The 14,893-nt window shown below is 37.0% G+C and overlaps 1 protein-coding gene across 2 annotated transcripts in view; it reads right to left on the reverse strand.

Annotated features, from left to right (window-relative positions):
- Window positions 1-14,893, reverse strand: part of LOC112988591 (N-acetylated-alpha-linked acidic dipeptidase 2-like) — a 42,901-nt gene that overhangs the window by 13,098 nt on the left and 14,910 nt on the right. For both annotated transcript variants that reach the window (XM_026109203.2, XM_026109200.2), the window contains exons 11-16: window positions 14,414-14,496; window positions 12,224-12,287; window positions 9,508-9,575; window positions 5,366-5,457; window positions 3,852-3,942; window positions 2,927-3,191 (exon numbers count right to left, since the gene is read on the reverse strand). In XM_026109203.2, the coding sequence (XP_025964988.1) occupies window positions 2,927-3,191; window positions 3,852-3,942; window positions 5,366-5,457; window positions 9,508-9,575; window positions 12,224-12,287; window positions 14,414-14,496 (663 nt within the window). The remainder of the gene's footprint in view (window positions 1-2,926; window positions 3,192-3,851; window positions 3,943-5,365; window positions 5,458-9,507; window positions 9,576-12,223; window positions 12,288-14,413; window positions 14,497-14,893) is intronic.

The raw sequence follows: 14,893 nt of genomic DNA on the forward strand, positions 1-14,893 counted from the left end.
AGCGGAAGACACTGCAGTTTCATTTTTAATAAAGTGACGCACTGCAGAATTTATTTAAAGAAGCCTGACTTAGACCAAAAATTCTAGCTCTTCCCCCAAGCTGTTCAAGGACAGCAGGATTTTCCTTTTGGAATATCAAGCATTTTCTATTCATATCACACCAGATGAGTATGATACGCATATTGAATAGTGTTAACAGAGACATAAAAGAAGTGCTTGTCACGGTGCACAACAATAGCCAAGGTAGCTTTAAAGTAGCTAGCGAAGGCACCAGTTGCCACATGTATCGAGAAGTCCTATGCTTGCTCCATGCTTGCCATACAGTTAGAGACTAGTAGTAGTTCTGCCACAACCTTGTGTGCCATCCCACAGTTCTGCTACTCAAGCCCCAGGATTTTGCCTGTTGTGCAGGCAAAATTTGCCTGTTACGTGGAGGCAACATGGTTAGCAGGCAAGTTCAGTTGCTTTTTCCTGCCCTGTCCCTGGCAGTATATCCAAGTCCTGTGTAGCAACTTAGCCAAAGAAGCAGGAGAACTTTCTGCTAACATTAGCAGCTGTGACAATTTTTCTGCAGAAGGGTCTATTTGAAACAGACCTGGGCAAAAGTGCCAATCTCTACAGTTAATTTTTGTAAAATAGTATAAAGGTGGACAGTATGGGGAGAAGCATTTCTGACCTTACCAAAAACACAAGTCCCTTACATAGAAGGAAGTTTTACAACTTGTACATTTTGCTCAAAAGTTTCAGAAAACTTCAGATAAACAAGTGTTCCCTCTCTTTGATCCTACAGAAACATGGCACATATGATTGGGTCATCTCCTACATCTAGTTGCCTATGGGCAACCATGACCTACAAATGTTTATACATTCAATGAATGGTTTTAAAAAAAATCATTTAGGCTCTCTGTTCCCAAGACTCCTGTTGAAAGCTGTTCTACAGTCTCATTTGCTCTTCTGCTTTTGTTTAGTTTACATAATTTCAGGCACAGATTTTACCCCTGCAACCTGTTTACAGACTGCAGGCTTTAGAGACCGAGGTCACCTTGCGAGAGCGAGAATTTTACACTTGTCCATAACTGTACATCTCCACAGGGCAATAGATGTAAGTTTGCTAGAGGACAGTTCTGCCCTTGTTGATATCACGGCTATCTTGTGGTAACAGATTATATTTCAGAAGCAGGAGAAGGGGATTTAAGAGAAAAAAGGAAGGTCAGCTGAAAACATACATGAGAATTTGTGCTCATGTTCACTAGCTCATGTTCACTAGCTATTCAGTGCTGTCAGTTTTGGTTATTTTAGAAAATATTATTAACACAACATTTCTTTTTTCCTGTAAACCTTAGTTCCTGATAGTATATGAGTAAATGAAAATATTTCTTGAAAAAAGGTTGCCAGCCTTCACTGATGCAGAGGAGCAGCTGAAATGTGAATCCAAAGGCAAATAAAAAAGCTTTATCTATTATATCTATTGTTTTCAAAGACAATTGTGTGTCTTATTCAAGCTTAATCTACAGTTTTCTGTCATTCAGTATTGGTCATAGGCAATCCCATGAAAATGCTAAGCAAAATGAATTTTAATTTTCACAGTATTGCAAAAACTATCCAAACACTGTAACGCATTCTGGTGCAACAGAATAAAGCAAAAAATAAAAAGTAAAATTTTAATTAAGAACTAATTTAAAGATGATCAGACATCAGAGAAGAGCCATGAAAATAACATAATACTGGAAAACATGCCTTGTAATAAATGGTTCAAAGTGCCATGCCTATAACGTTATTGAGGAGAGGGTTAAGTAGTACTTGGGGAACAAAAATTCCAAAAAAAAGATAGCTTCTAAAATCCAGTTGAGATAGGAACAAAGACAGATGCATTTGCTGGAAAGTAAAGTTGGACAAATTTGAATTTTAAATGAGAACAAAACCCAAACAATGAAAATATTTATCAGCAGAATGATTTAATAAAAAAATTGGCAGATTTTACATTAATGGAAGTGGCAAATCCAGACATGATGTTTCTCTAAAATATATGTTGCAGTTCACACAAGAATTTACTGAAAGAAATCCTTGTGCTATACAAAATCTCAGACCAGGTAATGACATAAAGCTTCCTCTGTCTTGAGTTGCCCTTTTACAAAACAGGTATCTTTTTAAATTTGTTCAGTATTTTTCACCTAAACGCATTGTGAGAATGTTTTAATTATATTTTTTATTTTCCCCAAATGAGGAGTCTGTAAAACATGAACTTCCTAAATGCCAAGTGGGATAGGACTGACTAAAATCATCCTAGGTACAAAAGCACCAGGTGTGAATGAGGCAAGAAAAAGGAGAGAGATAAAGAGAGAAAGAAAATGATTGTGGAAGCTACACTAGCCTGTAACCCAGAGTGCTGTGCAGCCTCCTTATGTTATATGCCTCATTACAATGTGTTCAAGTGTTCAACAAATACAGTTATGTAGAAGTGATAAAGAAGTGCTTCTATCACCTAAAATAGGTAGCTGGGCACAGAAACAATAAGAAAGCTGCCCAAGGTCAGATTAAGCCCTTGGCTGAGGAGGGATGGGCACGTGTGTCTCCCAAGTTCCAGCCAGTAGCCCTAAATGTTAAGCCTGTCTTCTTTTTTAAGATAGAAAAAAGTATATGGCTCCAGGCAAGACCAGATTCTGCCTTTGGCTGTGGTCCATGACTGCACATGAGCTATATAATAATGTAAATAATTAATAATATGCATGAAAATTAGTAGAACTGTGTCATCTGGACAATAATGTATCACACCAATGAAATTTCTTGGAGGGCTCTTTCTTTATTGTCATGGTATAACTGAAACACAAAAGGCAGAAATTCAGATTCAGAAATATAACAGGTATATCGTGTCTCTGTATATTTCTAATTGATATGCTCAAAAAATACTGCTGTAGGAATTACTCACCAAATGATACTTTGTAAGTTTTCAGTTGTTGTTCATATTTTTTGGCCAATTTATAAATTCTGTTACTATATTCTTTCAAGGCTTCTCCATAATCTCGACAGTCGAAAGGAATGATGCAGGAATCTGCAAGTTCATAAACCAGTTTGCCTCGTAACTGGGCAATTGTTAGCTGTTTCCTGAAGGTGGGGTCATAAAACTTTTCCACTAACTCAAAGGTCTCATACACAGTGTGATAAACGGGATAATTGCTGAATTTGTCTGCTTTCTGAAAAAGAGCAAGTAAATTTGTCACTGCCCTGTATTTATGTATTGACCACATAAAGACTATGATGTTTTGCACAACTTCCAAATCAAAAAAGCTGTATGCTACAGAGCACAATTTTCTACCCTTGCCATTTTTTTGTGTTCATCTTATGAAACTAAAACAACCTTAATCTATGGACTGTCACACAAGACAAAGTGAGCAGGATTCCTCCTCTTCATCTTGCAGTGACCTGCCTTCAGCTCCATTGTACACAGATCGCTTCCACCAAAAATGAAAAGAGTCTGAGGGTTTGGATAGCAGAGAGCTTTAATCATAGCCCCCTTGGATACTGTGCAGTTTTTTCTGAACAGAATCACGGAAAATGTCTGTAATATGGGTGCTACTAATAGTATGGTGGAATGAAGTTTACATCTCCATTCAGACTCTAAAAATATCTTTCTGTGAACTAGACAGCTTACAGAATGTACACATCACTCTAACATGTTTTTTCTCCAAGCTTTTAGGTTTTTTGCTAAATTAAAAGATGGCACTGATATACAAAGCAGTCAAAGATTCTTTGAAGTTTTTTCAATTTCAGCATTATATTAATTATGAATAACTGCTTTTAAAAGACAACTGCTCAGCACTATCGAACTTCTTCAAGCAGTTTAGACCACTTACCCTATTCTTGGTATAACGAACTCTGCCTGATGCAATTCCCAGTCGCTGAAAGTAGGCTTCAAAATCACTGCCTGATCCTAATTTGTTTATTCTGCATGTAGGAAAAAAAATATATCTATGTAAGAATACTTATTTTACAATAGGGTAGTAATTTAAGCAAAATGCAGATTTTCACACAAATGGAGGTCAAGGCTTCTGAAGGGCACAACAGAGACACCAGTAAGATCAGAGACCAGACAAGTGGCAACCCTAATTTGTCTAACTGATTTTAGTCCAACACACTAAACCAGCATCCAGTATTACTAGGAAGATCTTGACTCTAACACTGACCATACTAGAAAAAAAGCACACAGTACAGGCACTGTCAATCACAAGAGCTGTAGAATTGCATCAGATAAGCCTCTGCTATCTTAAAATATTAATCATCTATTTCCAAACTAATAAGAATTGGAAAGCAATGTATGTAAAGACATGTGTTTATATCCTTAACGTATTCTACAGTACAGTCAAAGCCTGGTAAATAATTTCCACTGCTGAAGACACAACTAGCATTCAGTACTTACAAGTAAATATTGCCATCTACTGGGTAGATGTGGCAAGACAGAGGAAAAGAAAACAAGTAACAACGATAATAGAGATAAATGTAACATTCTAAGTATTTTTTAAAAATTTATTTAAGTTTTTTGTTAAGTTTTAAGTTTAAATGTCTAGTCAAGAAAATAATTGATGCTTCCCATCTAAAAAAGAAAAATAACCTAGTGAAAGTTGTTAGTATAAATTACTGCATGAAACTATTTGTGTCAGCTGAGAAGGGCCAAATCTGGTAGCTTTAACACAGGTGAGAAATCTTACTAAATCTAATGAATCTAGAAATTCATATTACCAAGGTCTGAAAGATAGGGTCATATATACAGAACATTTTAGTCAAATCACATGAGGGCCCATTCTGTTTACCTTACATGAATGATGCTACATATTGAGTAACATTTAGCTCTTCCAATCACAAACTCAAAAATGTCTTCAACTTTTAATACCTTTAAATATAGATTTGTAATGTATTACATCTATCTCCATTGTATAAATAAAGCATAAGTATCATGAGAGCTTTTTAATAACTGTTCTGGGCAGTTTCTTTCAAAAAACCATTTGCTTATCCGGACAATCTTGATATTATCTCATCTACTAGGATGACTAAGCTATATTCTGAATTCTTTCCCTGCCCTTCATGTCTATAACTGCTTTCCAAATCTTTTATTTTTCTATTCTAATTTCTATTGCTATTTCTAAAGAGTGTGAGGTTTCATTTTGCAATGGGCATGGATGTCACCAATGTGGGTTTAAAAAATAATGTTGTAAGATTTTATTTTATTTTAAAAGATGTTGTTAGACAGTCACCCTCCACTATAAGATTTTGTACTACTGTCATCAACAGCACCTTTTGAAAAATTCTGGAGAGTAGCTGTGCTATGACATGATGCAAGTACCAGGAAGGGAAAAACAGATTAATAGCTTACCTGGGATAACTATTATTTTCAGTTGCAGGGTCTTTCTCAAGCCAGCTTTCATAAAGAGACTTACTTTCATAACCCTCATCGGGGCTTGAAATCTGGAGAGGAAAAGATTATAATCTCTAATAGCCCTAATTCCATTCAGTTTCAAAGGAGATCCTTACAGCTATCTGAATCATTCTTATTAATCTAAAGGACTGCTGCTTGCAAGCCAGTGGTCAGACACTATTTTCCTTCATTGCCTACCCTTACGATCCCAACCGTGAACACCTTCTCACAGGCACTGGGAATCATCCACAGACAGGACACTAGCTGGAGCCCTTCATTTTCTAGGGGAAATTAGAAAAATCCTTGGGATTTCCATGACTTTTTCACACTTTATTACAGCACCATGCATATACATATGCATATACATATATAATGCTACAGAGCTGCTTCAGCAACCAGGCTGCTCCAGCTGTGTTCTTTTCAACAGGCAAGTGAAGAAGATAGTCCTAAGCCATCAGAGGTTTGCCCCATGCTGCACTAATATTCTCTCAACAAGCTGAACCTGAAATGTGACTGCTTTCTGCTACAGGAAGGCTACAAAGGAATTGTGCTAGTAGGAAGGGTCAAAAACAGCCATTAACTATATCACAGCAGTGCCAAGGGGAGTCAATGAAGACTGGAGTCCTATTGTGCAAGACACTATATGTACAAATGCAGTTCCCATCCCTACCTTAAAAACATGGAAAGCTGCATAAACATTTTAGAAAAGATAAGTATTATTAGTGCATCCATCATGCTGATGGGAAAACTACGGAACAGTACAAAATTAGTTGACCATAGCTGCTAGGAAATCTGTGGCAGAGCTACAAATCAATCGAACACTCTGGTCCCTGGTCTCCAGCTACAGTTACCAGTCTTTAAGAGTTGTGGCTGAAGCCAGGCATGGTCCTTTAAATATAAAATTGGTTGTGATGGGCAGAGGATTGGGATGTTTTTCGCTTTTTTTTTCAAACAAGGAAAACCTTTCTTACAAATACGAAGCATAAATGTGCATGGCCAAAGCAAACAGTTGCACAGTACTTTAAGGACTTAAATTCTGCATTGAAAAATATACAGACTTCCAGTTGAAAATCCTAGGAGTTCTGACCTCTGAGATTATGGCAGCAGCTAGCAGGAAAATAACAACTTTGTGAAGTAACTGCTTGGCTGCTGTCATTTCCAGGGCATTTTGGTCAAGGTCTAGGGCTAAACTGAAAATAGCACATTCATAAAAGCAAGCTGAACTCTGACATATGGGAATAGAAGTTCTCCATACTCTGGCAGAGATGTTAGTCTGACAGCTCTGGTTATGTAAAAACCATTGGTCAGCTTTTTCATACAATGCTGAAAGCCTAGTAAAACATACTATTTGCACTGACTTAGATCCAAACCTAGAATCAATGTAAGCTCACTACTACCTCAAGAGAAGATGCTGAGTTCTGTAAATATAAAAACAAGGTAAAAAGTGATGAATAGAACATGGGAATTGGAGTCAGACTATTGCACATGCTGGCTGGTGGCTATCAATTTTCTAAAGCCTAGTGATAGAGCAGCGCCAGAAAAGACTGCCAGGAGCTAAACATCCCATCTGCATGCTGAAGACCACATTTTAAGTGCAGAACTCCCCAGCACAGCACTTCATGTGTACCCTGCATGTTTTGGTGAGAAGTGGCTCACTCAAAACCAAGAATAGAAAAGAGATCTTCGGATGGGTGTGCTAGGTTGGACTCTTTAATGTGAACGGAAATCACTTTCCTTCAGACATGCATAATTTCCACCCACATCTACACTAATGTTCTTTCGTATACTGGGTTTTCTGAATGAAATCCAATCCCATGAAAAAGCACAATGCAAAGTACAGGGAACACTTCAGTTCCATTTATATTAAACTGAGACTTCCTGAGGCACACAGGACTTCTGGCTGTTCAAGAAACTGACTACCAAGATATGCAAAGACTTAAGACTTAAAGGTTTCAGGCCTTGCTGTGCACATCTGGTTTCCCAATTCTTTCTAAAAACAAATGCATCCCTAAATGCATCCCTAGTTAGGTATCCCTAACTTCTCTCCCAGAGTCTATCAAAACATAAGTGTTCTCAAGTATAACGGTTCTAGAGAAAGGTTTCACAACCTGATCGCTGGAGGTCTCTGGTAACACGTCGACACTGGCAAATTAAAGATGATTAGGAAATGAAAACTATAGTGTCTAAGGACTGTAGAAATTGGACTATGAATTTACTTTTAATAAAGGTGAGAGCTGGTCCCAGATTTATCAGTAAAAAAAAAGATAGGAAAGTGCTATGCAAGAAAAACGTGGAAAGGATTATCTCAAATTTATTCAGAGAGACAGTGAAAAAATATGAATAAGAAAAAAAATACTGTAAATGAGATTCTTTGGAGAAACAAAATGACAGCAGAAAATGGAGAAAAGTGCTCCTTGAATGAGTACAAAAAGCAGAGAGAACCAGAAAATCAAGATGTTCCAACAGTGGCTTTAAGGAACACAGGGAATAGTCAGACTTTTCACTGACAACTCTCTACCATAAACCCATTTCCTTAATAATGAATCAATGAAGTATATGCATGAATATAATGTACTTCTTAGAAACTCTTTAGCAAGGAAACAGTATGAAATTAAGAAGCAGTTGTCAGGCTTTCTGTTGTTTATACTACATTTCTGCTGTTAAAAGCTTAAATGACACTGAACAGGAGCATTTTCAAAAAAGCCAGTCTCTCAAGGATTTCATACGGTACTTTAACGGAAGTTTTCTACCCAAAGTCAGTGTTAGTTGCATGTGGACTTGAGATCAAAGAGTAAGGTAGTATTTTTAGCCCAGAGCATTGTTAGTCTGCTTATCTTTTGCAGATATACGGATCCCTGGATAAGTGGCTTGCCGTAGACAGAAAGTAAATTATTCTAACCAGGGCCCTGCAGCACTAGGGACACAGAATTTTTCACAGGTGAAACAGACCGCCCTTCAGTGTGTAAAGTGTCATGGCTAAAATTTGAACAAAGACAGCTTCTTCCTCTGAAAGGGAGAAAGAGTAAGATAAAATGAGTTGATAAGAAAATAAAATGTAGAGAAGAAAAGAAAAACACAGGAATAGCATTGATAAACTACCCCAGATCCACACCAAAGCATTTCCAGTGTTAAAACAAAATGTACTGCATTTGAAAATAACTCAGAATGAATGCAATTCTTATAAGAAGGGAGACTAATACCTGGAGCCATCTGACCAAGTGCAGTTACAGCACAGATTCTGCTCCCTCAACAGTTATCAGGAAAAAAGGTACTTGGAGAGGTCTGTATGTACAGGAGTGGACAATCACATTTGGTCAGACAAATCTCATTCTAAAGGCACCTATTTCTAGCCATTGCCTTTAAAAGAAGCCTGAGTTGCTAAACTGAGACACAGATGCCTTCACTTAATTGAGATGAATCCAGATCTGAGGATAGTGCTGGCTCATGCTCACTCATGAGGATAGTGCAATGGCTCAGGCTAGGTGCCTAATCTGGTTAACTCCTTATGCGGCCAATAAAGTTTCATGCCTTAGTGGGTCCCAATCTTGCAGCCTTGCATTCATGCTCAGAGGTAAAAGCGAAGGATACCTAACTAGACCACTTATAGTCGAGCAAATTCATACACCTGGCCTTGTAGTAAGACCCACTCAATCTTTTGATACCACAGTATCTCAAGGTATCAGTAAGATAGGGAGGAAGGAGAAGGAACAAACAGACAGGAAAAAAAGGTAGCAAGGCAACATGGAAAGAAATAGATTCCGTTCTGCACTTGAAATGGAAATGTAAAACACAATTTATTTCCTTGAATTTCCTTACCCCTTTTGACAATTGATCTAGTTTGAGTATTTTATTATCTTGTGTTTATTCCGTTTTTATACTATATTGCAAATAATATTCCAGTTAGGTCAGATATACCTTTCAGCCTTTCAAAGAATACTGAAGATCTGTTAGTCTGGATTGTATACCACTGGGGGGAAGTTTTGCCATTGATTTTGGTGCGATCAAGATTCTTTCAGGCCAGCCAAAAGATATGATACCCAATAAACTTGCAGTTTTACATTATCAGAAAGTCAAAAACAATAGATACTCTGATTTTGTACCTCTTTTGTCAGATTATACACCAGTTTGTAGAGAAGGGGGGTGCAGTCAACTCTTAATGTGTAGTTGCCTGAAAATGAAAAACAGACACGGAAATCTTCCCCTTACATACCAGTTGGGGTAAGTAGCATTATCTTCTTAATGGATTAAGCCCTGAAGTGCTTTCTTAAACAAATCTCTCCTTGACTCTAAGATAAAAATTGTAGATCTTGCATCAGAATATATACAGAAATAGGCTATTTATTTGGTCATGTTGTGTAAGCTACTACCTCTAAATGACAATGATGCATTGGATATAGTACCAACACAGTAATGTAATCAAGCCTTTCCATAGTTCTAAAATACACCCAACTATCCTTTTGCTACAAGTCCTTTTCATTCACATGCTCCCCAAGGCTTGTGTTAAACAGAAGGCAGTAAGTAACATCCTATAAAAAGAAGCTGTTTAAAATAAAAGTGAGTGCATTCAGGAGCTGTGCAGGAGGAAGGACATACTCCTTACGACACTTCTTAAAAAGTCTTTCAAAGCAGCTACTTCTTTTATAATGAAGAGGTCTTTCTGAATGTTTTCACTGACTGTAACTGGAAAACAGGCCATCTTCTTAGTAAGAGGCTTGCAAGACACTTTCTTTCTGTATTTCAGAACTAAACTTCAACCAGACAGGAGGCAACATAGATGAAGAGTAATGTTTTCATCCATTCTCTTCTAAACCTACCCTATACCACCAGGTTGTGGCTTCTACACTTTACACCTATGAAGTTTCCACATTGCCTGAGGGCTACGTAAAGCTAGCTGGAGTCTCTCATGCTGAAGTTAGCAGAAAGGGCTCCATCCAAAGGAAACTATTACCATTTTGGAGGCAGGCAGGAGTATAAAGCAGTCTTCTCCATAGGCTACAGCCACCTAACAGCAGCTGGAAAAACACGTCTCCCCTCACATACACACTAAAACAAAGAGGGGTGAGAGGGCTTTGCCATAATAAAGCATAACCTATCAGATAACATTGTTAATAGATTTTCATATGGCTGTAGACTAATAGGTCATCCTTTGCACAACACATACTTGTAAAAGGACTAGATTGACAATTACAGTCCCTGCCATAATGACAGAAAAAAAATTGGTAACATTACTAATGTTTCCAGGGAGACTCTGTATTTGAGAACTGGAAATTAGAGTCCCGAAAAGGCTCAAAAGGATGATCCACTATTTCTCTTTTTGGTGCCAAAGAACAATAAATAGAAATAATTTGCCATTCAAAACATGGCACAAGAAAGACTGTAGAGCATGTGTGATGACAAACAAAATAATCGCCAGAGTATATGAATGCCATAGCTCTACCAGAGATTTTTACTCTTCAGAGTCAGGTGAAAAATGGCTAAGATACTTAAAACAGTACATTGAAGCATGGTGCTTTTTCCTTATGTATTTCTTTCACAGTGGTTTTGCTTTCACATTTTCTTTAATGCATAAAGTAAAAGACGTTTGAACAATCAAGATTTGGAAGAAAATTGTTAATGCACCAGTATGTTGGCTCCAAATCAGCTAAAAATATGTGTTACCATCCATGCTGAGAACAATAAGCAGTTGTAAAGCTGTTATTTCATCCATGAGATCTTCTAGGCATGAAATTCTGCTCTACTTTTTACATAGCATGTAGGCTGCATATTTGAAAGAATAGCTCTTCTCTCCCTGTACCCCAACACAAACTCAGCATTTAGAAACTCAGTTTGGCTTTTTGTTTCCTTCCAATCCCTTTGTAACAGATAGAATTTTCAGCTGACAGAAAGAAGAGGATTTCTTAAATATGCCTATCGATATATATGTCGTATTCACACACAGCAAGCCCAAATACATTGGGCTGCCCGAAGCAGCTAATGTCATGATGCAGGACACCTTCATGGGACTCCACTATTATTTCAGCACATACAATGGCAAATGAAGCCCTTTTATAACAAAACTCAGTGTAATTTAAGAGGGATATTCTCTTCATTATTCAAATTTTGGTCATAGTGCTGGCCCCAACATCCAAAATCCAGTTTCTAAGCAGCATGCCTGCATGCTAGATCCTTCACAGAATCTGAAGGGGATATTGAGCTCAATAATGGTGGGTCATTTTTTTGGGAAACACTCAAGTGCTTATTTTTCTAGGAGAGCCCTGCCATAATACATAACTAACTCTCTGCACAGCCAAAGCAAAGCACAGGTGACAGCAGTGGCCCAAAGCACAGAAATGAATTCCCACCTCCACAAAATTTAAGCCCAAGGCCTTGGCACAAATTGTCTTGAGACTGTAATAAACGATACCCAGATCCCAAAATATTATCACTCCACAGTAAAAGCAATTGGAGCTGCACGTGCAGCACAAGGAATACTGCCTTACACATTAAAATTGTAATTGTATATTGAAGCTAATGCAGTTAAGAGACAGTATTAAATTCAGACTGCTCCATTCATTAGCCTATAACACTATACTCCTTCAGGAGACCTTCTGGACTCAGTACACTTGGGCTGGAGCTCACGGAGGGTGTTATTTGCAACAAGAAAGCAACGTAAAAATGTAAATGGATCTCTCTCACCACTTAATTCTGTATTTGTTATAATTATTCTTAATTTCACATTATCTGTCTTAAGTTTGCCAGCTCTGGATGCAATAAATAATACAGAGTGAAATATTAAAATTGACATCTGGGAAGTGAGTTTAAAAATAAAAGACACACCTTCTATAGAAGAATCTGTGTTGATGTATGCAACTGCTCGCTCCTGGAGGACTCTGGCATTTTCCTGGGGTTGTAGAAGTATAATTGTTACTTTAAATTATTGACATTTAGTCAAGGGCATGTTAAGTACATTCTTTTTTTACAGCATTATATTTAAGAACCCAGTCAGGATAAATAGTGCTATGTACCTTACTCAGTATATTAATGTTTGAGGATGGGTCAATGATCTGGACACATGAAACGCACCCCTGATTTCTGGAACTTCTTAATTTGTTCTGGAAACCATCCATAAAATGCAGGTGCTTTCTCCTGCATCACATAGTAGCAAGATGGAACAGGAGAATTACTGACAGTATTGCCATAGGGCAAAGTTAAGGTTATACGCGTGTTTTAACTGTGCACTTCCTGTGCTCAGAAACTATGGCACATTACCAAGCTGAATATCAACTGCTTTTTCAACCTGCAACACGTGACTGTGAGGTGATCCAGAATTCCTCTGTGCCATCCCTAATCCCTAGTTATTCATGTGAGCTCCCAGGACTGAATTCAGTTTTAACACTGGTAAACTGGGTATTGCTGTCATTTTCACATGCTTCCATTTCAAAAAGGGATGAGTCAAAGCACTCACATTTCCTATTAAACTGAATTTGACTGACTGTTTTGAGACAATGAAAGCATTGCTTTCATCCTAAATATATACACACACATGCTTTTTTTTTTGCAAACTGGTAATTATGTTTGAAATTGATATTCTAATCAGTAAGTCTTGGCTTTGTGATAGATATTCTAATTAGTTTAGTAATTGATATTTGATTCATTCAATTTATAAGCCAACTAATCATTTCTGAGTTATCTGAACTATAAATTGCATTGGTAATTGATAACTCCATAATGCAATTGGTGTTTTTAAAACAAACAGCAGAGAAAATTCTGCAAAAGAATATGAAAGGCGGGAGAAAGCCTGTGTATACATACATGTGGCTTTACATGTGTGCAAAATCATATTAGCAAAATAAAGAAATTCTTTCAATTTACAAGCAATGAACATTGTTTATGTAACAAAAGGATGTTGCCACAGTTGCAGAGTCTGTCTGTTACACAGAGGAATGTGAATATAATGGGTTAATTTTCCTCAAGATTTAGAAGATGACAGATCTGGCAGCTGCAGAAAACATGAATTTAAGCTGTGAGGAATGTTTCTAGAGAAACTGAATCTAATTTAAGTATCAAAGAGGACGAATGTACACTGCCAAAATAAAGCAAGAAAACAATAATATAAGAACATTGAGGTTCAGATATGAATTGTGCTTATGACTTTCTAATCTACTACAACTGCTATTGCATGAAATAATGGATTACTAGATATTAAATTATTAAGCCAAAAACATTACAGAACAGAGGTAGAGATAGGAGAACAAATCAAACACAAAAAGAACTCCTAATTTATTCATGACTTGCTTAATGGAAATTGATATTTTAAGCATCATTCTTTCATATTCCTCAGAGTTTAAACAATTGTTCTTGTCTTATTGACAACATCTAAATATGTGTACATATATGGGTAGAGAAAGAATGCACAAATAAAAGTTTTATACACAGCATACTTCTGGTATCCGTGGAGTTTAGCTGGCAAGAAGTTTTAATTCCAGCACTTAATCTTAAAATCAATTAGTGAGAAATGTTAAATTTTGCTTTTCTGATCTAACATGCAATAAAACAAAGATCACAGACCCTTTCACTTGCCAAAGAGGATTCATTTCCATGTAAAGGATTTGGTGTGCTCATGGATCACGGATGCATGATCTGAATTTTAGTTTATAGAAACTAAGGAATTTCTCAAGTAGCAAGTGCGAGAATAAATCAATTTAGATTATATACAGTGCTATCTTTTTGTTGAATGAAGGGATAGGCTTCCACACAGGACAGAGACCACTAAAGAACACTAGCTCTGAACTAAAGTAGATTTTTAAATCTTAGAAGAGCTTGTGCGCTCATGTTGTTGTGAGTAGTTAGATGGGCAATTTGTATAAATATGTAAGGGGAACTCACAGTTCCTGAAGAGGAGTCTGTTGTGCTCCAATTTTACCTTGAACCAAATGATTGCACTCTAGGGACAGACAACACTGGGGGACTGTGCCTGCCTGCAACAGACTTCCAAGTTATGATTTCTTTACACTATTCTTTATTTACCTCAGCCCATTCTGTGGAACCCAACAATCCAAATTCTTCCGCATCCCAGCTAGCAAAAATAATAGTCCGCTTAGGTCTCCAACCTGTAAACACATAGTTAAACTTGAAAATTAGACTTAAATTTAGGAAGTCTAATGAAAGATCATGCCAGTTAATTAAATCACTTAGAAAATAGCACTTAAGTGATATAGCAACAAAAAAAAATCTCCTCTAAATTCCTTAATTGAAAGTAGAGGCATTTCCTGTTAATGCAACATTTTCATTCCACACAGCTAAAAGGATCATATTACACGGATGAGAGACATGAGAGAATAAATTCAACCAACTAAGATTCAATGCTAGTTACGCATCTCTTCATTGAATTTGCATACTTCATAATGAGAAATACAACTTTCTGTAGAGGTGAAGAAATACAACTTTCTGTAGAGGTGAAAAGTTAAATTAACACAACTGCTTATGGGAACATTCAATACAATCCCT

Source organism: Dromaius novaehollandiae, chromosome 1 (genome assembly GCF_036370855.1).
Source record: "Dromaius novaehollandiae isolate bDroNov1 chromosome 1, bDroNov1.hap1, whole genome shotgun sequence".
Classification (NCBI taxonomy): domain Eukaryota; kingdom Metazoa; phylum Chordata; class Aves; order Casuariiformes; family Dromaiidae; genus Dromaius; species Dromaius novaehollandiae.